This window comes from Gekko japonicus, unplaced genomic scaffold (assembly GCF_001447785.1).
Source record: "Gekko japonicus isolate JY-2015 unplaced genomic scaffold, Gekko_japonicus_V1.1 scaffold897, whole genome shotgun sequence".
In the NCBI taxonomy this organism is placed as follows: domain Eukaryota; kingdom Metazoa; phylum Chordata; class Lepidosauria; order Squamata; family Gekkonidae; genus Gekko; species Gekko japonicus.
Genome location: NW_015164211.1, coordinates 562,607 through 590,428, shown reverse-complemented (window position 1 = coordinate 590,428; position 27,822 = coordinate 562,607). Strand labels below are relative to the sequence as shown.

The window sequence follows — 27,822 nt, the reverse complement described above, 5'->3', positions numbered from 1 at the left end:
CACTTCTAAAATCTAAACATTACACCATGCTGATTGGCTGGCCCTTGTTTTAGACATGTATAAATAGCAGCTCTGAATGTTATAAACTTTAAGAGTCTGATATTTGGACTATTTCTTTTAACCTTATGTATTTTTTATTTATGTGTACACCACAATAAATATTTGTATTTTTATAACAATTTATTTGTTAGCTTGACCCTCTTAGATTACAGCTAGATTTTGTGTTGAGTTTCCTTCCCCCCCCCTTTTCCCCCTCGGTTTTTGGCCCTTGTCTTAGTCATGAAGTCTTCCCCTTCCTTAGCTCTTCAGACTTTAAATTAAATAGTGTGTGTGTGTGTGGGGGGGACCAACAAAATTATAAACTACCCAAACACTGGATTGGATGAAGATTCTGAGCATGGAAAAGTGTGGAAAGGGACACTTTCAATCTAGACGTTGTATGAGGGTCTGTTTAGGAAATGAAGCCTAAAAACCCATATCTGCTCCTTTTTGAGGACATGTCTTTACACATGAACTGTGATTTAGTGGAGGACAAGGAAAGTTAACAGAGTGAACTACAAGGGAGCAAAATTAACAGTCTAAATATTTACTGAAACATGTGAAATCATTAATATAATTATTTTGCTGTCAGACTAAAAGTATGAGTCGTCTTGACTGTTACTCATAACTATCAGAATGAACTGGTTCATTCCAAAAGCACCAGAGCATCATTAAAACAGATACAAATGTGCTAATAGCTCCCTCTAATGTTTTTTTGAGTACAGGCTTCCGGTTTGGCCAAGATGGAGGACTGAAGCGTTTCGCGATCGTGCGAAGCGGGCGACGGCCACTTTCGACAGTTTGGGCAACATATAGCCCAACGCATCACTCCCCAGCGAGGGGGGGGGGACAAGCAGGCAGCGGCGCCTAAGAGGGAGTGTGAGGTTGGCGTAATCCAGCTTCGGAAGAAGCTGAATTGGGCTTTGATCTCCTCCCACGAAGAAGGCAAGTGCCAAGCAACTCTATAGTGGCCGATCGAGCCGGATTACCGGCATAAATTCTTCGTCAGCCGACCTCTTTGTAGAAGGACAACAACTGTGAGTTAAAAGAAGCAATGCGAAACCCGTTTTGAACGTGCTAGATAACAAAAACGTGCCGCTTACCTGAACTGAGTTTTGAGCTAATTTGAATTAAGCGGTTGAGCGGAAAATGAATAGTAAATCCCAGAAATCCGATTCCGGAGAGAAAAAAGTTGATTGGCCTCCATGGAAGCAATGGAGAAGAGAATGACAGAGGCAATACAAGCCATGGGGGAGCAGATAGAAAAAACATTGGGGGACCAACTGGAGAAGCAAACTCAGATTCATCTGAAACATCTAGAAGAAGTCCAAGAGAAGAACATAACAGCATTGAAGGAATTGGTTACTACAGAAATAACTTCAATCAAGCAAGAAATGGAAGGAGTTAAGAAGGATGTTCAAGCAAATGCAACCAAGACTACAGAGACAGAGGAGAAGATACAAAAAATAGAAGAGAAACAAGATTCTTTGACTCAACAAATTACAAGATCAGAGACAATGATGGAGTTCAGAAGGATGCAGACTCATCTGAGATTCAGAGGCATTAAGGAAACAGAGAATGAGAACTTAAAAGAAAAAATGATGGAAGTGATAACGGCTTTTCTGGGCGAGGAGGAAGGGTCAATGGACTCAGACTTTGATTTGATTTATAGAGTGAACTCCAGAATTGCAGAAAAGAAGAATTTACCAAGGGATGTAATTGTACAATTTGTAACAAGATCAATAACAGAGGAGATATTCAAGAAGCAATTCAACGTCCCTTTTGTAATAGAGGGAAACAAAATTATGGTGATGAGAGAACTCCCAAGAACAATACTGCAAGACAGGAAAAGGTATAAATCCTTGGCGGACAAACTCAGAGCTTTGAGCATCAGATATAGATGGGAGATTCCACAAGGTTTATCCTTTACGTATCAAGGTGGGAGGATTCAGATCAGATCGATGATGGACTTTTATAAATTTAAGGCGGACAATGCGGACGTCTTTGGAGAACTTTAAAATAAAACGCATAATGGAGTACAAATTGTTGTCATGGAATGTTAATGGATTAAATTCACCAAACAAGAGGAAAAGAATCAATCATTGGATACAGAAACAGAAATGCAACGTGATATGCTTGCAAGAAACACATATTAGAAAACAGGATATAAAATATTTAAAGAATGCTTTATTTGGAATTGAATTTTGTTCTGCGGCCTCAAACAAGAAAAAAGGAGTTGTGACATATGTGAAGAAGGAGTTACAACCTACAGAAATTTTTAAGGACATAGATGGCAGATACGTGGGTGTGGAATTAATGATTCAGCAGAAAAAAACATTGTTGATCAACGTGTACGCACCCAATGGAGCAAAGGAAAAATTTTTTAAGGATATAACTGACCAATTACAACAATTGACTTATGAGCAAGTTATTATGGCCGGAGACTTTAATGGGACAATAGATCGTCTAGACAGAAAACCACAAAAGGACAACGAATTCAGCGGAAAATTGCCAAAGAATTTTTTTGAATTAGTTAAGCAAGAAAAATTAGAAGATGTTTGGAGGAAATGGAACCCGATGCAGAAAGACTTTACTTTTTATTCCAATAGACATTGCTCTTTTTCCAGAATTGATATGATTTGGATGTCTGAAGAATTATCAATGAAAACACATAAGACTGAAATTTTGCCAAGATGTAATTCAGATCACAATCCGGTGGTATGGAGTTCCACAGAAAGGAAAAAACCCTTTCTGTGGAGGATTAATGAAGACTTGTTGGATAAGAAAACGGTAATTGAGATGTTAAAGGAAGAAACGAAACAATTCTTTCAACAAAATTTAAATAAAGAAACACCGATACAGATTGTATGGGATGCTTATAAAGCGGTGATGAGAGGAATTCTCATCTCGCAAAACGTGAAGCAAAAAAAGGAAAAACTTCAAAAACAAACAGAAGTGTTAGAAAAAATTGCTCAGAAAGAAAAGGAATTAAAAAAGAAGCCTGGAAAAAAGCAAATTATTAAAGAATTAAAGTTGCTGAAGGAACAACTGAATGAGACTTGGAATCAGGAAATGTATTGGAATTTAAAGAAGTTACAACAGAAATCTTTTGAAGGGGCGAACAAACCGGGAAAATACTTAGCTTGGCAACTTAAGGCTAGAAGAGAGAGAAGAATGATAACCAAAATAATAGAAGATGGAAAAGAGTTCGTTGATCCTAATGGAATAAAGAGATGTTTCTTCAAGTATTATGCTAAACTATTCCAAACAACTAGAGTTGATCTTGAGAAGATTAAAACATATTTAAAGGAGATTCCACTACCAAAAATAAGTAAGGAATACAAAGATTTATTAAATGGTCCAATTCAAAAAGAAGAAGTGATGAAGGCAATAGAAGAGACAAAGTTGGGGAAGGCGCCTGGGCCGGACGGATTTACAGCGAAATTCTACAAAAAGATGAAAGAAGAAATTTCCCCGGTCCTGGAAGCTTTAACCAACGAAATAAGAGAAAACAAAAAGGTGCCGGACTCATGGAAAGAAGCAATTATTTCTTTGATTCCAAAGGAAGGACAAGATTCAACAAATGTAAAGAACTACAGGCCAATATCTCTTTTGAACAACGATTATAAAATCTTTGCAAAAATTATTGCAGAAAGGGTGAAAAACTATTTACAAACGGTAATTTCTGAAGATCAAGCGGGCTTTTTACCCAAAAGGCAGATTAGAGACAATGTAAGAATAGTAATGGACGCAATTGAATATTATGAAAAGCACCCAGAAAAAGAAGTAGCTTTTCTGTTTGTTGATGCAGAAAAAGCTTTTGACAATCTTAATTGGAATTTTATGCACCAGATGATGGAAAAGATTGAAGCGGGACAACATTTTAGAAATTGTATTGAAGCTATCTATTCTGAACAAAGAGCTAAAATAAATGTGAATAAAGAACTGACAGATAACTTCAAAGTACAGAAAGGAACAAGGCAAGGTTGTCCGTTATCACCGTTATTATTTATCTGGGTATTGGAAATACTTTTACAAAAAATACAGTACGATCAAGAAATAAAGGGCTTGACACATAAAGGACACCAATACAAATATCGAGCATTTGCAGACGATGTAATGTTTATGGTGGAAAACCCAACAGAAAAATTGACATTGCTTTTTCAAAAAATAAAGGAGTTTGGAGAATTGGCCGGCTTTTACGTAAATAAGAATAAAACAAAACTTATATGTAAAAACATGATCAAACAAAAACAAGTGGAACTACAAGAACTGGTACAATGTGAAGTAGTTAAAAAAACAAAATACCTTGGAATTGAATTAACGGCAAAAAATATAGACCTATATAAGAATAATTATGAGAAATTATGGACTAAGCTGACTCAAGATTTTAAGAAATGGGATAAAATGAACTTATCACTGATGGGAAGAATATCAGTTATAAAAATGAATGTCCTACCACGTTTGATGTTCCTGTTCCAAACAATACCAATTCTGCATAAAACGGATTTGTTGGCCAAGTGGCAACAAGAAGTGTCAAAATTTGTTTGGGCGGGCAAGAAACCAAGGATTAAAATGAAAATACTTTGTGATGCCAAAGAAAGAGGAGGTCTACAAATGCCAAATCTTAGACTATATTATGAAGCGGTTTGTCTAACATGGATGGAACAATGGGTGAAGCTTGAGAATGACAGATTGTTGGGGTTGGAAGGACATGATTGTAGATTTGGCTGGCATGCATATTTATGGTATGACAAGATAAAAATGGATAGTTTTTTTAAACTTCACTTGGTGAGAAAAGCTTTGTATATGGTATGGACGAGATATAAGAAATACCAGAGTGACTTAAGACCATTGTGGATTGTACCAGTAGAAGTGTTGATATCTTACTCAAGACAGCGAGGTAAAGACTGGTTGCCATATAGAGACTTAATTAAAAAAGAGGGAACAGAATGGGTAATGAAAAAGCAGAATGAAATTGAATATGAATATGAGTGGTTGAAATATATGCAGATCTATGATCTTTTTAGATCAGACAAAAAAAATTATGGTTTTAGAGATGAAAAAAATGAGATGGAAAATGTATGGGAGAGTGGAGGGGGAAAAATATCTCTAAAATGTATAAGGTATTGTTAAAATGGTATACAGAAGATGAAAAAGTTAAAGAACAAATGATAAAATGGGCTATAAATATGAATAAGGAAGTGTCTATGGAAACTTGGGAGTATTTGTGGAAGAATTCTATTAAGATATCGCCTTGTACCAATGTAAGAGAGAATGGTTATAAAATGATGTATAGGTGGTACATGACGCCTAAGAAAATTGCAAATATGAACCAAAATATGTCAAATAAGTGTTGGAAGTGTAAGAGTCATGAGGGCTCATTTTACCATATGTGGTGGACTTGTGAGAAAGCTGTAGACTTTTGGACAAAAGTCCACAATGAAATGCAAAAAATTTTGAAATGTTCTTTTAAGAAAGCTCCAGAAATTCTGCTTTTGGGACTTAAAATGGAAGAAGTTAATACGACTAAAAAGACATTACTCTGGTACCTGATAGTAACAGCAAGAATGATTTATGCCCAATTTTGGAAGACAGAGAAGGTACCAGAGATCGATGAATGGATACAAAAAGTTCTGTTCATGGCACAAATGGACAAAATTACAAAAAAATTGAACAATAAAGAAGATGATGTGTTCTTTGAGGAATGGAGTGACTTTAAAATTTATCTGGAAAAGAACTGGGATGTGAAACAAAACTTAATATGTTTAGATCAATATTAAGACAAATGATGTTATCTGGAGATTGTAATTGTTATGATATAAAAAATGATATAACTAAATGATGTATAAAATGGGTGGGAGGAAGCATTGCGGGAAGCCACAGAAGGGAGGGGAGGAAAGGGGAAGAGGGTAAACAATGGAAAACGTGAAAATGTTTAAATTTTAAATGGTGAATTTCCTATGAAAATAAAATTTTGTTTACCAAAAAAAATATATGTTTTTTTGAGTACACAATAAATTCAACTGCATCTCAGTCTCAGTAAAAGAAACACATCCCTCGACATCTTGCAAAGTGTTCTCCATTTGCTTTTGTTGATCAAGCCATATTATTCCACCCTGGGATTTAAACTAGTATCATGTGCTGACAAGGGGTACACTTTGACACAGAATATGTTTTTTTGAGTACACAATAAATTCAACTGCATCTCAGTCTCAGTAAAAGAAACACATCCCTCGACATCTTGCAAAGTGTTCTCCATTTGCTTTTGTTGATCAAGCCATATTATTCCACCCTGGGATTTAAACTAGTATCATGTGCTGACAAGGGGTACACTTTGACACAGAGGCCCAGAGACGATTTTGGTGGAGCTCAATGCAGACACCCAGAAACTATGATTACCTGATGTAAACCTTATGTCATTGCACCAGTCATCTGGATATTCAGCGCAGTAAACCATGTAGTAACCTTGAAGGAAGCCATTATAGACACAGAACAACATGCCGGAAAGCAGTGTCTGCAATGGGAAAGGTCTGCCTCTTGTGAGTAATGAGTAAATGAATGTCCTGAGGGAGACAAAAAAGACACAATTTGATACCAAGTGAAATAGATTTTCAGTTTCCTAGTAGTCTCAGTATGCTACCACGTATCAGGAAATTCATTCATCAGCCCTCCCCTGGAGATTGGCAACAACGGTTCCCCAGGAGGAACTGGCTGGTTTGGAGCCCAGCCAACGATCAACCTACCTTTATCTGCCCCTCTGACTTCAGCTTTCAATCTCCCACACACACACCTGCAGCCTCTAACTAGGAAAAGTACAGTCTTCCTTCTCTGTAGTAGGGACCCAAGCAGGAGGGGAAGCAACCTCAGCAGGGTATAATGACACAGAGGACACCCTGCAAAGCAGTCATTTTCTCCAGGGGAACTGATCTCTGCCATCTGGAGAGCAATTTTAATTCTGAGTGATCTCCAGCCCTCACCTGGAGAATGGCAGCAGTAGTTCCCCAGGAGGAAATGGCTGGTTTGGAGGGTGGAGGCATTGTACCTGTGTGATGTCCCACCCTCCTCAAACCCCACCCTCTCCAAGCTCCACCCCTCAAATATCCAGGAGTTTCCCAAACTGGACGTGGCAACCCTATCTCCTTCCCAGCCAACCATCAACATACCGTTATCTGCCCCTCTGACTTCAGGTTTCCATCTCCTCTCCCCTCCCTGTAGCCTCTACCTAGGAAAAGTACAGTCTTTCTTCATGGTGGTGACCAAAACCGCTCACATCATTCTCCTCCCCCCCTTTTGAATTGCACAACAACCCTGTGAGATAGCTTAAGCTGATAGTCTGTGAGTGGACTGAAATCACCCAATCAGCTTCCACTGGAAGAACCTGGGTCTAGCAGACCCTGCTCTGAAGCACTAACTGCTACTACACACTGGCTGTCATGGGGGGGGTACCTCAGCAAAGTATAATGGCACAGAGCCCACCATTTTTTCCAGGGGAACTGATCTCTGCCATCTGGAGAGCAGTTGTAATTCTGAGTGATCTCCAGCCCTCACCTAGAGATTGGCAGCAATGGTTCCCCAGGAGGAAAAGTACAGTCTTTTTCCACACGGGAGATCAAAGCCGCTCACATTATTCTCCTCTGCCCCTTTTGATGTGCACAACAACCCTGTGAGGTAGGTTAGGCTGAAAGTCTGTGTGATCCGAAATCACCCGCTCAGCTTCCACAGCAAGAACCTGGGTCAGGCAGACCCTGCTCTGAAGTGCTAACTGCTACACCTAGGGTAGCCAACTTCCAGGTGGAGCCTGAAGATCACTGGGTATCACAACTGAACTCCAGACAACTGAACTCCCCCCCCTGAGAAAATAACTGCTTTGGAGGGTGGACTCTATGGCATCCTATTCAGCTGAGGTCTCTCCCCTCCCCAAACTCTTGCTTCCGTAGACTCCTCCAAAAAATATCCAGGAATTTCCTAACCTGGAGCTGGCAACCCTAGTCAGGACTGGCCCCAATGAGTTCCCCACAAAGGCCAAAGGAGGCTTGGAAAGAGCGTCCTGCCTTTGCCTTTTTACTGACAGAACCAAGCTTGGTTGCTTAGCAGCAGCCACTGAGGGAAAAGTTAGCCCCACGGCAGAAGGAGAAGAGAATGGTCTGACAGCCGGTGGCCCACCTCAGTAGCCAGCCTGCAGCAGAGGAGCCAAACAGAAGCAGAAGCATCTTTGTCAGGAGTCACAACTGTTTTGGCAGTTTATTCTGTCAGGGAAGAGTGTCCAGGCTGGCAGTGGGCGGGGGAGAGGATTGGACCCAGCACCCAGTCAATTGTGGCTGTTGAGTGGCAGTTGACTGGCCAATGGCTGATGGAGTGCACAGCACAGCCAATGGGAGAGCCGGGAAGTGCCAATACGTAGGGCAATTATATATATAGGATATCTCTCTTCTCCCTCATGGTGACCCAAAACAGCTCATCACTTTGTTCTCCCCTCCTCCACTTTATCCTTACAACAGCCTTATGTGATCGGGTAGGCTGAGAGTTTGTGATAGGCCCAAGGTCACCTGACAAGCTTTAAAGACAGATCTGGGATTCAAACTTGGTTGTCCCTGGTCGACACTCTAACTACTACACCATGCTGGCTCTCAGAGTGACTTGTACTGAAATACTGCTCACATGAGCAGTCTACTGGTATCTGTAAACTTATGTAAGATCACAAATCTTTTTTACAAAAATAAAATCTGCAAGTTGCACTGGGCAGTTTTCACTTAAGTCAGCCACTGACATATCTTTGGTCCTCTGTATATGCAACAGTACTGAATTTCTGATGTGCACTGTTACAATTATTCCTGCATCCTTCTCAGATTGATTTGACAAATGGTCACCAATACGACTACGTGAAAGAACTGGAGATATTCCCTTGTTAACTTGATCTCTGGAGTTAAATCTACTTCTACAGGCTCTGACATCTTTCTTTCCCCTGGAAAGTAGGCAAAGAGTTATCTTTGTAGGAATGTATTGTGTTCTAATAGAGAAATTAGCGCAACTGCAGACAAGAGGTTCGACACTTAAGGTCCTGCTTGTCTTGTCACATTCCTGCCTAACAAAGGAGATCCCAGTGACAACAACCTCTAGTGAAGTTTAATCCTTCTTGCTTTCCAATTAGTACCATTTGTATCTATTTCTGGTGTTCTTTGATTATGCAGCTATGACTACTTCTTAGATAAATCTTCCCACCTAGGCCCTCCAGACATTATGGTTTTTAGTGAGTTGTGTCTGGGTTTCCGACTCATGTTCCCTGCCATCACACAGCAGCTGCAGGGAACATAATTTTAAAGATCAGAGGGATCCCGTTTCCACTTAGGACTGTGTTGCTGACTGTGGCTCCTGCCTCCCCTCTCATTGTTTTAAAAAGTTGAAATCCTGCCTCCACTAGGGACCTTACATAACCTTGGAGTGATTTATGTTCCGAATACTCTACATGCTGCTCTAAAATTATGTAAGTAACTCACTGCTGAGGGGCATTTCAGCTTCTCAAATGGTATAGTGGGAAGCAGAAGCCCCTCCCTCTCCAAGCCAAAGTTGCAAATGAATAAAGGAACCCCCGATCCTTAAAATGACATTCCTTGCAGCCGCTGTGCGACTGTAGGGAACACAAGTTGGACTAAGGAAACCCAAACCCAACGCCAAAAAAGTAACATTTAGTTTGGCCCTTATTTGCAGAAGTTCCCAGGATCTGTGAACAACCTCTGACCCCATCTTCCACCCAATCAGAAGACTTGATTCTGAGATCACTGGCATTCCTCTTACCTTTTTAAGCACAGGAAAATTACATGATTTTAATTTTAATAATAATAATAATAAAGAGCTAATGAATGTGAGCTGACAAAATACAGAAAATACAAAATACAGAAATGGATTATAAGCAATAAAGAAAGCATCAGCACTTTGTTGGGTTTTTTGCTAATTTGGAGAGGTAATTACAGATTTTCCACATGTTCATACTATATGCTGATTGTAATTTTTGCTATAGATTTCTGGTGTTGAAATGTCAAGATATGACAGATTGTGCTGCTACTAAACTAAATGTTATTAAAGGTTTGTGTGCCAAATTCTTCTGCAAGTAAATTTAATAAAGCCAATTTGGCATGTATTAAATTCAATTTCAACATTTTATCTCATCATATAGCTGTTGCCTGAAGGTATTTGTGTTGTTTTTTGCAGCTCCATCACATGGGAAACTATCAACCTATGTTATTATAGCATCTCCAGCCTGGTGAATAGAATGTCTTATATTTTTTATTGGAGATGCCCTCAGTGCAATATGTTCTTATTGCTGCAGAAATTTATTTTAAGGGATATGTCTTCCAGATGGCTTCCCACACTTCAGCTGGTGTTTCTGAACCCAAATCCCTTTCCCAAAGCGTGGCATAATGCTCTAGTATCACTATAAGTAATTTTGATTAGAAATGTATAAATGTTTGAGCTAGCTCTTTATTGTGGGCTGGACTTGACTGAATCAGTTTGAAACTAGTTTAGATGGCAGTTGATTTGCTGTGATATCATAGGATACGTGAAAAAATGTTGAATCGGTGAATTCCCAGTTTTGATATTGCTGATATTTGTCTTGATTAGGTGACCTAGGAAACATATAGAAGGGAAAATACAAGGAACTGATTTTTCTCTCTAAGATCTTCACATAAGGAATCTGCAACTGGTAAATGGATCTAGTCCCGCCTTTTCTGTGACAGAGTCCATGTCTGTTTCCTGTGATCCCTGGCCTAACCTTCATGTGTTGTAATCCAGCCTCCAACTTCATCCAGGCTGCCTGCTCACAAATGTCACCAAGGTCATTCCATGCTGCAGAGATGTCCACCAACAATGTTGATTATGGGTGCAGCAGGCTATGGCCATGCTGCCAGGGTTCATCCACAAAATGGTACCCAAGTCCAGATGAGTCTGGAACTTGCACCATGGGCTCCCCAGCTTGCAACCCTTCAACAGGCATTTACCAAGGATTGATTCCCCCTCCCCCCCATTAACTCAGGGTCAGGAAAAGGTTTCCCAGCTGTGGAAGTTGGAGTACTTGGTTGGAGGAGACAGTGTCCACATGAAGCATCCCTAAATCAAGAACTTATCAAAACTTGGGGCCAATGTGGAAAATGAAAACCCTAGACGTTCCAAAGCAAAGAAGAACCAATTGTTGGCTACAGCCAATGGGACTGTATAAGGTATTTCACTCCACTGTTAGTGACAATATATAACATGGTTATATCATTGTGCTGTGACCTGTTTCTGGAACGGCACAAGGATGTAACCCACAATCTTTTCCCTCATATGCAGAGAAAGGCAGGTTTTACATTAGAGGGCAAAAATAAAAGTTTAGTTTTACTTGTGCTGCAAATGAGACCATCAGCCTTTCTACTCTTATCAGCAGCTTGACGAGGATCTCAAGTCTAACAGCTGGATGTTCTCTCACAAGAAACAAAACAGTTTAATGTAATTTTCAAAATGGAACTTCCAAATAGATGTGTTAGTATTGGACTGCAAATTTGGACTGGTTTAGCTATCAAAGTTCTCAGAAAATTGATTGAAGCAAGGAATATTCTCATACCTTTAAGGCTTTAAAGCCCTTCTTCACAAGGATGTGCTCTGCCAAATGGAGCTGATTACAAACATTAATTAGCATAACTGCTTTAAAGACAAACATTCAGATCCTTGGGTATGAATCACTTGTGGTTGAAAGGGATTTTTTAGGTAGTTACGTTTAAACAAGTAATGTTTCCTTAAGCAAGGCTTTATAGCTCCAAACACACGGTGATATGGAGTGCACTTTCTACTGTACCATAGAATCACAGGATCATAGAGTTGGAAGGGATCTCCAGGGTAATCCAGTCCAACCCCCTGCACAATGCAGGAAATTCACAACTACCTCCTCCCCACACACACTCCCTCTGACCCCTGCTCCATGCCCAGAAGATGGCAAAAAACCCTCCAGGATCCCTGGCCAAACTGGCCTGGAGAAAACTGCTTCCTGACCTCAAAGTGATATACCACTAAGTCCCATTCTAAGCAGAGTTTAAAAATCCATTGTACATCTTTTGAAATGAATGGGCTTAGCATTTGCCTTTTCCCCTTCTCCATTACTTTTCTTCCTCACATATAGTCATTAATCTATCTATATATATAAAAGAAAGTCCCCTAACCGTAAAATCAATGCCCAGGCCAAACCGCTGGACCTAGAAACCCAAATTTGGGGAAAGCGCTTCTACCATGGCGTAGGTGCTCGCTAAGAAGGGATTTTTAGAAATTCGACCCCTAAGTGGGTCAAAAGGGGGAAAACGGGCTCCCCCCATTGATTCCTATGCGGCTCCTATGTGACTGCCTCTCTGCACCCCCCACTCTCTGATTGGTCAGCTTCAGAGCTCAGTGTTTTGAGGTAAAAAAAACCCCACCAACAGTTACAGGGGACTGCAGAGAGCTAAGGACAGTTGAGGAAATCAGGAGTGGCCAAGAACCACTTGTGAGGTGAAGCAAAGCTGCTGGCCCAGCCTCTCTGATGACTTCCAACACACTCCCCCCACCTCCTACACCTAACAGGTGGTTGTCTGTCAGGTGCAGCAGCGGTTGCAGGGTGATTAAAGCCTGTCAGGTGTAGGAGAGGAGGTGGGATGGCTTCCAACACACTCCCCCCACCTCCAACACCTAACAGGCGGTTGTCTGTCAGGTGCAGCAGCAGTTGCAGGGTGCTTAAAGCCATGAGGGAGCCTGCCCCAGCAGTAATGCCTTAGTGATCCTGCCAGCCCTGCCTCCATAGTGGCTTCTAATACTCCTACCACCTCCCCATTCTACACTGGACAGGCAGCTGCCTGTCAGGTGTAGGAGAGGAGGTGGGATGCTTACAGCTGCCGGGGAGGTTTGCTCAGCAGGATTGCCTTAGCACTGCTGCTGGCCCAGCCTCCCCAATGCCTTTAAATACAATCTCCCCAACATCAGACAGGCCGGTGTCTGTCAGGTGTAGGAGCAGGGCCAGGGTATGAATGTTTATGGGGAAATAGTGAAGGACATTTCTAGAAGCCATTTCGATGTGTGCCTCCCTCATGAACCTGAAGAAATGTCCACCACATCACCACTCCCTCACACCTCTCACCTCTTACTGCCCCCAAGAAAGCTCCTGGCAAACGTCGGGCCAGATACACCAACGCTACAAGGAGGAGGCAACTTAGGAATGCAACAAAGACATTTGCACATAGTACTCCTGCAGTGCACTGAGCTGCACAGGCCAAGTACCAGCAAGATCACCCTGAGGTGCTCAGAACAACACAGTCTCCATATGAGCAAAACAATCCAGGAACACAAGTAGAGAGGCCATCATGTTCGTGGAAGGTGGCAGGACTTGACTTAATAGACAACTGCTTCTCACGTGGACAGTTCTATGTGGCCTGCTCCAGAGTGAGCTTATCAAGCAGCCTGGTGATCCTAGCACCTGAGGGCAGAACCTCCAATGTGGTCTAGAGAGAGGTCCTTCAGTAGAGGGGGAAAAAAGTACGTTATGTCTCACTTAATTTCTTACACTACAATCTTCTCTGTTAGAATTCCTACAACAAATGTCACATTTCAAATTTCACATAATCAATATTATAACTGGATTTACGGAACTTAAATACCGTAGCGAAGCACGGGTAGCAGAGTAGTAAAGAATAAATAGCCCAAATACCAGAGCAGTAAAATCTTAAAGCAGTCTTCAAAAATGAAGATGCAGGAAAATAGTAGTAAGACAATGAGATCCAGTGTTGACTAATTTCTGCTGCCTTCCTCAGGTCTTAAAGAATACAAGAAACATATTATTCTAATGTTTTTAGTCTGTTATATATTGTATATTCATCAAATAATGCTCTTAGAAAATAGAGGGAATCGCCAATCAAATTTACAAAAACATGGCACTCAGCCTAACAAGATTCACAGCTGGCACCTGAGGAAGGCAGCAAAAACAAATCAACAATGGCTCCTATTGTCTTACTGCTATTTTCCTGCATCTTCATTTTGTCCAGACTTTCATGTCAATTTATAACCCTATGGGGCAAATCTACTTTTGAAAAAAATTTCTTGAATGATTTGTATTTAATTTACATTGCAATTATTGTGATTGTGTAATAATAAATTAGCACTATAAATACCAATATATTGGAAGAAAAAAAATTGAGTTGATCTAAGATTGTATTATTGTTCATTACGTGGTGCTTTATTGTTATTATTTTCTAACCTCCAGGTGGGGCCTGGAGCTCCCCGGACTTACGCATGATTTCCAGACTACAGTGACCAGTTCCACTGGAGAAATGCCTGCTTTGGAAAGTGGAATCTATGGCATTACACCCCCACTGAGATCCTCCTCAAACCCCACCCTTCCCAGGTTGCACCTCCCAAATCTCCAGGAACTCCCCAGTCGGGAGCTGGCAACTTTAGTGGAGATGGGTGTTTTAGATTAGCTGAGAGTACAGGTTATAAGAGTTTGTAGATAGTATTACTATTCTAGACAACTCATTGACCTAAATCTTCTGTGCTGTTGCCAGGGGTCGTTTCGTAGAAAAAGAGCTAGGGGGCTCATTAGCATAACTCATTAGCATATGCCACACCCCCTGACATCACCGGAAGTGTGTCATAAGGCTACACCCCCTTACATCACCGGAAGTATGTCATAAGGCCACACACCCCACCCCCAACGGTCCCGGCCGCCGCCGGCCTTGCCGCTCCATTGCCGAGCCCCATGAGGGGCCCGGCGGTGGACCTGCAAGGCCGGCAGGAGTGCAAGGAAGCCCCGTGAAGGCCCTCCCTGGCCCCAGGCAGGCAGGGGTGGGGAGAGGCAGGGAGGAAGCAACTTACCCTCCCTCTTCTCCTGCCTCCTCCTGGCTGAATGAGGGCCGGAAGCGGGGCGGACGGAAGCAGGGGGCGGGGCTTCGTCATGTGCCCCGCCCCCCGTACCTCACCCGGGGGAACTGCGATCCCCTGCGATCCCCCCCGAAATGACCTCTGGCTGTTGCTATTATGATTTGTATTTAATATAGAAACGGCATTCAAACTTTGGTAGTTGGGTTTATTAAATGATAAAGGTTCACTAAATCAAAATTAAAATCTCCCTTTCTTGTAAAAGATTTAAGAATGGAAACCTGGCCACAAGCAGATGCAACAAAGAGTCAGTTTTTGACCCACTAAGCCAAGAACAGCCCACTAACTGCACAGTGGCCCACTAGATGAATCTTCTGTTCTTGCAATTTTAGAAAGCGGGGCAGGGTACGGGTGTCAAGCACATGGAAGGCTGGTGGATTGTGCTTAGTATGGTGAGTCATAGGCACAACTTGGTGTGCTCTGATTCCTCAGGAGTGTAGAAAACATAAAGAATGTGATACTAGGCATGAAATCCAGCTTTCTTAGATGCTCAACTCTCATTATTGCAAAGAGTAAGTTTTTAGCCCAATTCCCAACAGTTCAGGATGCAGTTTCAGTGCTCTTTTTTGACCTTTCTTATGCCTAGCAGAACAAACAAAATCTGATAGATACCTGATTGTATACATGTCAATGGTGGCAAGGATATTATATGCCAAATACTGGAAGATTCAAGAAACACCAACCAAACAGGAGGGCGGGCGGGATAGAAATCAAATAAATAATAATAATAATACTAAACTTTTAGAAGTGGCGGAAGTAGATAAATTGACTATGGAAATGAGAGGTACGAAGAAATGGACATTTCAAAAAACCTGGAAGACACTATATGATTGGTATAATGTGAATGGAGTCAAAGACTAAGCTGATATGGTAATAATAATATCTGAGTATGTAGTAATATATAATAATGGAACTAGAGAATACTAACAAATATTAGAGAACAATGAAGCGATGGATTAGGTGTAGTAACAAACTGTAACAAGTCTCTTGGTTTATATGTTGTTTGTTGTAGTTGTTTATGTCTGTGTTTAGGAGTATAAGAAAACAATAAATGTGTACCCTCGGGTACTTAAAAAAAAAAACAACACAGAAAGCATGCATACAAAAAGGCAGGGCTATTTTTGGGCAGGAACGCACAGGAACGGAGTTCCGGCTGGCTCCCGAGTTGGCCACGCCCAGCAGGAACTAATTAGCATAATAGGCCACACCCAACAGCAGAAACTCATTAGGATTGGCTACATTAGAGGTGTGTGGCCTAACATGCAAAGAAGTTCCTGCTATAAAAAAGCCCTGGGTTTTGACAATAAACAAAGTAAACAGAATAAGAAGCAAAAGGTGGGTGTGGCTTCCTGCTGGGCTTTTTCTACAAAAAAAAGCCCTGCAAAAAGGTATGCGCAAACAAGATATCCTGGCTGGTACATCATGAGATAGCAGTTCAAGAGGAATTATTGCTGAGAATAAATTGCCTGATCTTTCCAACAAATATTCATAGGAGACTGTACCAAGTCCACAGTGGACACCAGGGCAAAATGTCAGGCACAAGTAAGGGAATCAGTGTAGTGGCCAAGGATTTCAGCTAAAATGGTGAAGATGCAGTTAATGAAGAATGCCTATAAAGGGCTGATAGAATACAAAGCTACCCCTCTTTCAAATGGATACAGCCCTGCAGAGTTGCTCATGGGCCGTTGTATCTGGACAACTCTGCCAGTGGCCTCACATCAGCTCCTTCCCCAGTAAATACACACAGAAGAACTGATTAAGTGGGAAATCCACAGGGAAGAGATATAAAAGAGGAATTGTGACACACATAATGGGGCTCAAACATGAAAAGACTTAGAGCCTGGTGAGGATGTTTGTGTTCATGATTATTTATTTATTTGACTTTTATACTGCCCTCCCCGCAAGCAGGCTCAGGGCAGTTCACAACACAACTATAAAAACACATCAATCAAAATAAATAATCTAAAATACAGATCTAATTAAACTTAACGTCTCTTCGCCGCCCTGAGCCCGTTCGCAGGGAGAGCGGGATAAAAATATAATTAATAAATAAATTAATTAACCCTGACATGGCACCATAATACAGTTCTAGTCCCCCAATTTATAATTAAAAATTAACAGTTAACAATGAGGGGAGGGGAAGCAGTTTGCAAGGCAGATAGTTAATACTATTAGTCATTAAAACTGTTTAAAACCATTTGCTGTCCTCAACTGTATGCTTGGCAGAACATCTTTGCCTTGCAGGCCCTGCAGAATTGTAATAGATTATCATGCTCGGGCTGGAGGGAGGGGTCGAGTCGGCCGTGGATAGGATCCAGGTTGTTTAGCTGAACGACGGTCGGTCAGGTTTGCCTCAGAATTTTTTTTTGAGCCCCCAGAGGGGATTTTTTATTGATTTTTTATAACTACAAAAAACTACAACAGAAAAAAGGGAGAGGAATACTACATATATAGAAGAAAGCAAAGAACCCACTACTGACTAAAATCCCATAAGAGGAGACCTTCCAACTAGCTTTTAAACATCCAGTCTTTTCATCATTGTTCTTTCTATGAACTTTGTCAAATCTTTAAAACCTTTTACCCTCCCAGTTTCCTTTTAATTGCCCAATAACAGTGCCCCCAATCATCCCCAAGAACCAAAGTTCTCAAAGGCACAATTCAGAGTCCTTCAGCCTTCTTCTTTTCTCTTCTCTTCCGCAACTTGTAGGGACTTTTCGGGGCTGCTGCCCCCTGCTCAGATAAAGAGTCCTCGCCAGATGAACCAGTTTCCAGTTTGCCACTGGACCTGCTGTCCTCTTCTTTTTTCTCGTCCTCTGACCTTCCCAGCTGTTCCTTTAGGAATTCTTGAGCTTTAAGAACAGAATCAATCTTTTCCTTCTTCTCTTTAATCTTAAATGTTATGCCTTCTGGAAATAGCCACTTATATCCAATTGAATTTGTTTGAAGAAAGAGCACAAGTTCTTTGTATTTCTTTCTACGTTGCCTTACTTCAAATGGAATATCCTTTAGCATTCTGACAGCATTCTCCCCCGCCTTCAGAGGTGTTGCAGCCACTGCTTTCAGGATAGCATCTCTAACGTGCCTCTTCGAGAATCTTACTACAATTTCCCCAGGCAGATTATTTTTCTTTATGTATCCTGAATAGGACCTGTAAACCACATCCATATCATTGAGTAGTGATTCCACATTTATATCTGTTACTGGGGCAAGTAGCTCACACATAAGTTCTTTAAGATTCTCTCCTCTGTTCTCTGGCACCCCCTGGAAGCGCAGAACCATATTGGCCTTATCCATTTGCACTTGAAGCATTTGGTCTTCCAAAGAAGAAGTTTTCTTTTCCAATTTTTGCAGTTTCTTCTTCACTTTCTGCTTTGATTCAGCCATTTCCTTTACTTTCTCAGCATCCTGCTTCATTACTTGGATCAGATCAGTTATTTGCGTTTGTTGAGCAGTAATATTTGTTGTTACCACGGACATCTGCTCTTTGAAGTTATTCAGCTGTTCCAGTAGGGGGCGCATGAACTCAGCTATAGCCTTTGCCATCTCACTGGTCATTTCCGGCTTCGGGGACTCTAGTTACGTTTTTAAAAGTTTCTCTTTATCTCTGTCCCTCTTCCCCGCCATCTTTTTTGCCGTTTGTTTACTTCCGCAAAGTTTTAAAGTCTCTGAATATGCGCTTGACTGCTTAGCTCAATTGGGTAAGTACTTCTGGGCAATCGCGTGTTTTTCTTCCGCTCCCCCCCTTTCGCTCAACAGTTTATGCACATGGGAGGCGTCCCTCCCCCGCTCGCTTTTCCCGTTCCGCCGCGTAGGGTAGGGAGCGTCTTTTCTTTTAAAAATCGTTTCTCAGTTGACTCACGTTCGTAGTTGGTCTTTCGACCCCGCTTCTTTCATCGTTTTTCACGCCCGATCTCCTGCGCTTGACCCGGTTAGCTTCACTTGTACCATTCGGTCTCTCGGCTGGAAGAACCACTGGAGCGGAGGGGAGCCTCGATTCTCTGGCATTCTGCCATCGAAGAGGCTACCCCTCAAAGCTCCTTGGCCAGGGTCCTTTCACCGGGCCCCTGGGGGGGGTTACGAGCCTGCTCGCCCCCTCCTTCTGCCAGAGCACGGAGCCACCCCCGGGAGGTCCGGGAGGTGAGTCCGCAAGCGTGCCGCCATCAACCAGAAGTCTGGTTTGCCTCAGAATTGTTGTTGGTCGAGTTAAATGCACTCGTCCACAACCATGGTGGTTCGATAGACGAGTCCGAGTGGATCCTGCTCCCTCCTCTCTGTTGGTTCTCGAACCGCCACATACTCCTCTCTGGCTTCACTTGTTTCTATCTTTTATTTGTTCAGCATCAACACCTGTTCCACCCACTAACCACTTCTTAAAGCAATCGAGCCACCAGCCTAGGCTCCTGGGGAAATTGTTCCTGTTCCCCCATGCCCCAACCCTGCCTCCAGCGGTCGTGTCTCTGACTTCCCGCCCAATCTGCCCCGCGTCCTTGCCCCCCCTTTCTTGGGGGTTTCACCCCTCTGTGGACGTAGGGCCAGTATTCCGGGACCTCCTGGGAAGGGTCTAGGGCTGGGTCCCACCTGCTGGCAAGTGCTGACAGGGAGGGTTCCTGTATAGTCGGGAAGGGGTTGGCATCGTCCTCCTGACATAGATTCCACAGAGCCCTGATGTTAGTAGGCAGAGTGTTCCACCAAGTCAGAGCCAGGACCGAAAAGGCCCTGGCTCTGGTTGAGGGCAGCCAGATGCTCTTTGGGCCAGGGACTTCTAGTAGATGTTGGTCACTTGAGCGTAATGTTCTCCAGGGGACATACCAGGAGAGGCGGTCCCTGACATGGCAAAATACTTTAATACGTTTTCTATGGGAAGGGAAGAGATCAAGGGTAAGCCAAAACACACTACACAGGCCCTCCAGCTTGGGCGGTCTGGACTTCCCACACATCCGCAGCTATTACCACGCAACAATACTTGCACAGGTAATACAAATGCTAGATCGGGATCACCAAACATCATGGATCTTACCTGGTCCCACTTCGCATACAAGAAATATTATGGGTGAAACCACACCTTAGGCCAAGGAATATCAAACAAAACATGCCTTTAACAATGTCAATAAACATTTGGGATCTCCAAAAAAAGCTTCTACCACCTGGAATCTCTCAATTATCAACATACACACATCAAACTTGGTTTGCATCAGGATTGATCCCCAACGCGTTCAGCTTCTGGTCAGATGCAAACATCAGCCGACCAATAGATTTGATACAAAAAGGAAAAATTAAAGATAAACAATATTTTGATCAGCACTTGGGGGTGCAGACACATTGGCATCAATATCTACAACTAAAAAACCTAATTGAGCATCTTTAAAGTATCGGAACATTTCAGAGAGACCTAACACCTCTGGAGAAGATCATCAAAAATTATCCATCCTCTCCAAAAGGAACACTGTCCAAAATTTACAAAGCAATATTAATGGCGGAAAATCAAACAAAATTAAATCATCAACTCCGATGGGAAGAAGATCTAAATCAGAAGTGGGAAAACACAGACTGGGAATCGATCTGGGTGTCACCAGTGAATACATCTACTATTTACAACCTACGTCTACAGAATTTCAAACTGCTTTCAAGATGGTACATGACTCCCAATCAACTGCTCAAAATAAATAGAAACAATGTCCCCACATGTTGAAAGAAATGCGGTCAGATGGGTACATACCTTCACTGCTGGTGGAGCTGTCCAAGAATCTGCCAATTTTGGAACGAGGTGAGACTTAGGGTCAATGAGATCACCTCTCAACGCATTTCCTGCACACCAGAAGTAATGCGACTCCGCATTACCAGAAATAATGCGACTCCGTCAAGACAGAGGCAAGGGACCTTCACAGCAATACTTCTGGCTACGGCTAAATTAATAATAGCCGCCCTCTGGAAATCCCCTACTCCCCCAACGCTTTCAGTGTGGCATTACAAAGTTTGGGAACAGTTTGTTATGGCGAAAATAGCAGACTTACAACAAAACCCCCAAACATCAAACAATACACTACACTTAAAGTTCATAAAACGCTGGGCACCAATTATAAAATATATGACGAAATATGAGATACTCCCCACAAATCCCCGATATCATAGTTGGCTGTGGCTGTAAACTATAATTAGTCCCTATCCTCTAGTCACCCCAACACGTCATAACTTTTCTTAATTGCTTTGTCTCCACTACACCAGTCCCAAACACCCTACACAAAGGGTTGCGCATTCCACCAGGTTCATGGTATGGTAAATATAGTAAACAGCCGGAATCAGTGTTGGAATTATGAGAAGCTGTGTTTATGCTGGTTATATAACTCACATCTTTTTGCGGTTTACTCTCCCTGGTTTTTGTATGTTGTGTTATGTAATGTATGGATTGTAACACATGAAAGAACGTTACGTTGTACTGTGTTACGTATTATATGGATTGTAACGTATAAAAGAACAAAACTTTTTTTTAAAAAAAAAGGTCAAGAGAAGAGAACACGGGGAACCATCTTTGAGAAGGCACATGCACCATGCTTTTATTGGGTAATCACTCCAAAGGGGAAACATAGGTGAAAAAGTGTCCATCTGCTTCAAGCCAAGCAGAAAGAAATATCCCAAGGCAATGATTATGAGGAGATGGAACCAGTGGCAGGTAGGCCATTGAGGAAGGATGAAATCCCTGTCTCAGTCCAAAGTAGAGTTGCCCTGGGAGGGTGGGGTTTGGGGAGGGACAAGACCTCAGTAGTGTATAATGCCATAGAGTCCATTCTCCAAAGCAGCTATTTTCTCCAGAGGAATTGATCATGGTTGTCTGAAGATCAACTGTAATAGTGGGAGGTCTCCTGATGCCACGTGGAAGTTGGCAACCCTAAACAACATCCAGCAGCAGGAGGAAGAATTTCATCCATTCCAGGAAAAAAGAATCTTCCTTTTCATATCACAGAATGGTCAGGAGGTTTGGTCACCACAGAGGATGGATTTGTTAGACTAGAATAAAACTATTCTTAGTTTTAAAAAATGATTTTGATGGGAGACGTGAGAATAGTTTCTGGCTCAGGGGTCAACGGGAAGGTTGGATGGAAAGCACTTCCTGGGGAGACAAGAGGGAAAGCCTAGAATGTGTAGTTAGTTAAACCGGCCTGTTTAATAAAGTTGTGTTCTATTTTCTGTTACTGGAAAGTGTTGGAGTTGCTCAGGCCTGAGTGGCTAAATCCCCAGCCAACATTTGTTCAATAACCCTCTCTTGTTCTTCTTCCTCTATTGCATTACCAATGGGCTTGGGCTAGCCCATATCCTATGCAATGCATCATGTTCCTAACAATGAATATGTGTCATGGTGAATACTGATATCAATTACCAATATTTGCCACATTTTCCCCTTGTTTCTAGAAAGGAGGCAAGTCTGTGCTTTTTAGAATATCATGTTATTATAACAGGAAATGAAAAATGGCATTTCCATCTGGCAACAAGTCGTAGCTTTTGTTTAGTATTACTTTAGTTATACACTGCCATCAATATACATTTTCCTTTCCAGATTTTCATACATGAAGACGTGGGGTCCACTCTAAAAAAGCTTACAAATATAAACACTATAAATCAAGTTATTCCTCAGTTCCTTCAACTACAGTTCCTCCAGGGCATGTTCTTTTGTGAAATAAAACAGCCAGTTTGGTGTAGTGGTTAAGAGCGGCAGACTCTAATCTGGAGAACCAGGTCTGATTCCCCACTCCTCCACATGCAGCCAGCTAGGTGACCTTGGGTCAGTCACAGTTCTCTCAGAGCTCTCTCAGCCCCACTACCTCACAGGGTGTCTGTTGTGGGGAGAGGAAGGGAAGATGACTGTAAGCTTCCAAGTGAAGTATAAATCCAACAACAACAAAAAGCTGTAACCCTCATCTAGGGTTGCCATCTCTGCATTGGGAAGTACCTGGAGGTTTTGGGGGTGGGGCCTGGAAAAAGCAGAATTGGGGGAGGAGAGGAACCTTAGCATGGTACTGTGCTATAGAGTCCACCCGCCAAAGCAGCTATTTGCTCCAGGGGGACTGATCTCTGTAGTCTGGAGATCAGTTGTAAAAGCAGGAGATCTCCAGGCCTCACGGGAGGTTGTCAATGTTGCCTTATCAGACATTGCTTTAGGGCAAACCCATTCATGGACCCATTCATAAATGCAGAGCACCAACTTGTCCTGAAGAAAGTTGATTAGATAAACAGGCTCATAAAAATATTGCGGATCATCTATGCTGTGAATACTTTTATCTTCTTGTGCTACCTAATGATGAAACCAACCAAGAACATGCTGTTTTCATCCATTTATGAATTAAGAGGCAAATTTCAGACCATTCGGAGAGAACACGAGGGACAGAGGAAGTGCCTAATGCTTCCGAAGATAAGCACCAATGCACTGTTTTTCTTCTCCAAAGTACACTTAGAAGGAAATATACATAAGGCCATTGAGTAATGATTTTCACGTGTCTCCTTCCAAAGCTATAAGAAAATGCTATTGTAACTTCTGTCCTAAAGGTATCCACAGAATATTTATGAGATGATGACAATAAACACACCACTTGCACTAACTAATGAAAAAATGTCACTTTGGGGTCATTATGCTCTAAGCTTCACACTTCAGGAATTAGGCTTTGGACATGCGGCCGAAGTATATTTATTTTGGAAAGTCAACCACTGTTAAGGGTATTTCCACAGAATTATGAGATGTACTGATGAATTGGTGGATCACAGAACACTTATGCAGAATATAATAGACATATACTTGAGTAATTCGTTAAAACTATGTGAACAAAGGCTTGGGTGGAATGTTATTCTTCCATTTAAAAATACTTTGGTTTTAAAAGAGTATTTACCCAAGTTATTTGTGGGCATGCTTTACCCTTCTAGATGCTACATCTTGAGAAAAGATTTTAATGGAAAGACACAATTTCAGTATAGAATCCAGACATCAAAGTGGAATGTTTCTTTCATGAGAAAAACTTGAAATAAATTTTTTTAAAAGGGAGAGATAGCTGTACTGGAGCCCTGGCCAACCTTGACTGTGTGTTCAGTCAATGGTGAAGACCTATGAACCTAGGAGTGAAGAAGAAAATAATATATATGACCCAATGCTGCTACAGAACTGTCAAGCTCTGGCTCATTTGACCAGCTTTGTAGTTACTTTCGATTTCAGCGTTACTGGTTCTTCCTGTGTCCTTATCGTTTGCCCTCACCTGCCATTGCATTCCTGAGGGGGGGAGTGAATGTTGTTGGAGTGCTTGGGAGCATCGTTCCCTCTAAACCGAGTTAGTGTGAGCTAGCTCAGTTTTTTAGCTTCTAGCCCACACATTTTTGTCTTAGCTCAGGAAGGATGGTTCCAGAGCAAACTCATTTATGCAGCAGCTAAATCGCTCGCTCACAACTTTCATGCCAGCAGCTCACAAAGTAGAATTTTTGCTCACAAGACTCCACAGCTTAGAAGGAGCATTGCTTGGGAGTAGCCGCTTGTAACTTTCTCGAAGCGAGCCCCAAGATAGTTTCCCATGAGACTGTCCTTGGAGAATCTGTATGCCAGGCTAGCTTAGGTAGGCCAACCATATATCTTTCCTGGTTGTTATAGAAATGCCATGATTTGGGTGTGACGTGTGAATGTGTGGAATTTGGGGTTTTACCTATATCTTGTAGTTTCCCACCGTTGGCTTCAGTCCTAACAAAAGTTCTTGAACCTACAGCAATATCATATCTTTAATAAAGTATTACACTGCCAATAGTGTGTGCGAAGAATGAACTGACTGGGGACCACCTGACATAAAGCAAGATATGTACCATCAGAGGGATAGTTGTGTTCGTCTATTGGAGGAAAGTTAAATAGGATTCCAGTGGAATTTTAAAGACTAAAATTTATTCCAGCACAAGCTTTTGTGAGTTGGTGGTGGAAAGTGCCATCAGGTTGCAGCTGACTTATGGGGACTCCCCCCTGGTGGGGTGTTCAAGGCAAGCGACATTCAGAGGTGGTTTGCCATTGGCTTGCCTCTGGATGATGAGTCTGGTACTCCTTGGAGGTCTCCCATCCAAGTACTAGCCAGGGCTGACCCCGCTTCGCTTCCATGATCAGGCTAGCCTGGGGCTCTCCAGGTAAATTGCTTTATCAGATACATGGATTATTATGTGGTTAAAGGTAAAGGTAAAGGTTCCCTTGCTCGAAAGCCAGTCGAGTCCGACTCTAGGGTTGCGGTGCTCATCTCCGTTTCAAAGCCGAAGAGCCAGCACTGTCCAAAGACGTTTCCGTGGTCATGTAGCCGGCATGACTAAACACCAAGGCGCACGGAACACTGTTACCTTCCCACCGAAGTGGTCCCTATTTATCTACTTGCAATTTCTTGCTTTCGAACTGCTAGGTTGGCAGGAGCTGGAACTAGAGACGGGAGTTCACTCCATCATGTGGCAACTCGGGTCTTAAACTGCTGAACTACCGACCATCCACAGCCTGCAGTTCAGCGTCTTAACCACTTGAGCCACCGCAGCTGTGGTGCAGAAATTGCAGGAAGAAACATGCAGAAAAGGAGGGTGGCCAAGAAATCACACCAATAGGCTGTAAACAGTTCAAGCTATTCCTGGAAGCAACTGTAGCAGATAACAACAAAGGGGCCAGGGGAGACACACTCCAGAAGATGTGAAGAATAAAACCCTGCACAAGCAGCTTCTTGTCTCTGAACTTCTATAGCCTCAGGTGGGTAGCTGTGTTGGTCTGAAGCAATAGAACAAAGTTTGAGTCCAACAAAGTTTAATTCTGGGGGAACTCAAAGTAGCTGTTACTAGCACTTTACAATAACTGGGTTGTTTTATGATTATTTTATGACTGTTTTATAATTGTTATTTATGCGCTTTAGTCTTCTATGTAAGCCGCGTTGAACCTGCTTCGGCAGGGAGGGCGGGGTATAAATTGAATAAATAAATTGTACTACAAAGAAATTTCAGAAACAGACTGGAATGGGAGATTACTGAATTACAAGTTCTTAGGACAATGGAACCCCCAGGGCTCAACAGAGATATCAGGTTCTTATCTCACTACCCATGCTAAGTCACTCAGTTCTCACTTATACCCAGAATTAAACTTTGTTAGTCTTAAGACTGCCACTGGACTCAAACTTAGTTCTCATGTCTGTTGTTAACTCTTTTATTATCTGTATGCTATATGTTGCTATTCACAGATCTTACCAACTGCATTGTTCCAGTCTTAGCTGTACTTATGCATCTTGACTCCAATTAGCCCTCCCTGGCAGCTAAAAACCCCCCCCCCATATGAAACACTTGAGGAAATCTGTTTCAGGTTATCTGAGGAAGTATGCACCTGCACATGCGAAGTCTCTCAGTTCTCACTTATATCCAAAATTGAGCTTTGTTGGTCTTGGAGATGCAACTGAACCCAAACTTAGTTCTCACACTTTGTTAACTCTTGTATTTGTATCCTAATTCACAGGTCTTAACAGCTGCTTTAATGCAATCTCAGCTATACTTATTGCCCAGTTACTTATGCATCTTGACTTTAACTAGCCCTTCCTGGTAACTAACCCCCCCCCACACACACACACACCCTCTTTCTACCTATATGTAAGGTTTGAGGAAAACTCTTTCAGTGTATCTGTTGATGTGTGCATGCACATGAATTAAACTTTGTCGGTCTTAAAGGTGCCACTGGACTCAAACTTTGTTCAGTTTTTATAGCCATCATGTTCAAAGCTTCATTTATAAATGTGCATTTTTTTAAAGCCAAGAATCTCAGGGTCCTGAAGAGGTCACCAGAGCCTGTGTTCTTGGATTTAAGAGATTTGAATTTCATATTAGGACTCGGTATTTACAAATGTGAGGCTTAAATTAATCTGTAATACCAAATGGCTACAATGGAATCTGATTTCAAAACATGGGACAAAAAAAGATATGGGACAAAAGGAAAGCACAACTACTTTGAAATCAAATTCACACATGGTACAAATACTGCAAAAGGCTCAATTATGCTTTTTAGCGTCATGCCTTTCTGTGGGACAAACGTTCTGCAGTTGGAATACTGTGTACAGTTCTGGTGACAGTATCTCAAAACAACAACAGTGCAGAGCTGGATAAAGTACAGAGGAGGACAGCCAAGATGGTTAGGGGGTTGGAGCACCTTTCCTATGAGGAAAGGCTGAAGAGTCTGGGACTTCTCAGTTTAGAAAAGAGATGACTAAGGGGGGGCATGATAGAGGTTTATAGAGCTGTGCATGGGGTCAAGACAGCTGACAAAGAGAACTTTTTATACCTCTCCAAAATTCTAGAACTCGAGGGCACCCAATGAAACTGATGGGCAGCGGGTTCAGGATGGACAAAAGCAAATACTACTTTACCCAGAGAGTGATTAAAATGTGGAATTCACTGCCAGAAGATGTAGTGATGGCCACAGGAATAAACAGCTTTAAAAGAGAATTAGATAGATTCATGGAGGATAAGTCTATCAATGGCTACTAGCCATGGTGACTGAGGACCTCCACATCCCAGAGCCAGGAGGCAACATCAGGGGAAGGTCTTGGCCTCTATGCCCTGTTGTTGACTGTCCCCCCCTTCACTTTTTAACCTCTTTATTTCTGATTTGTCATCTTCCTTGGATATGGTTAATGGCTACCCGCCCAAATTAAACATGACTGCAGTTCCAGTTTTGCTTTACGCGGACAATGCGGTTATCCTCTCCTTTACTAGGATTGGTCTTATACGCTCTTTATCTGAGTTTAATGCCTATTGTTTTTTGAACTGCCTTTCCATTAATTTTGACAAGACAAAAATATTGGTTTTCTCTAAATCATGGAAATGCAACCGTTGGTCAAT

At 42.1% G+C, this 27,822-nt stretch overlaps 1 protein-coding gene across 1 annotated transcript in view; it reads right to left on the bottom strand.

Moving 5' to 3' along the window:
* Window positions 1–27,822, bottom strand: part of SRD5A2 (steroid-5-alpha-reductase, alpha polypeptide 2 (3-oxo-5 alpha-steroid delta 4-dehydrogenase alpha 2)) — an 88,325-nt gene that overhangs the window by 25,320 nt on the left and 35,183 nt on the right. Inside the window, exon 2 of the mRNA XM_015408463.1 lies at window positions 6,442–6,605. Within this exon, the coding sequence (XP_015263949.1) occupies window positions 6,442–6,605 (164 nt within the window). The remainder of the gene's footprint in view (window positions 1–6,441; window positions 6,606–27,822) is intronic.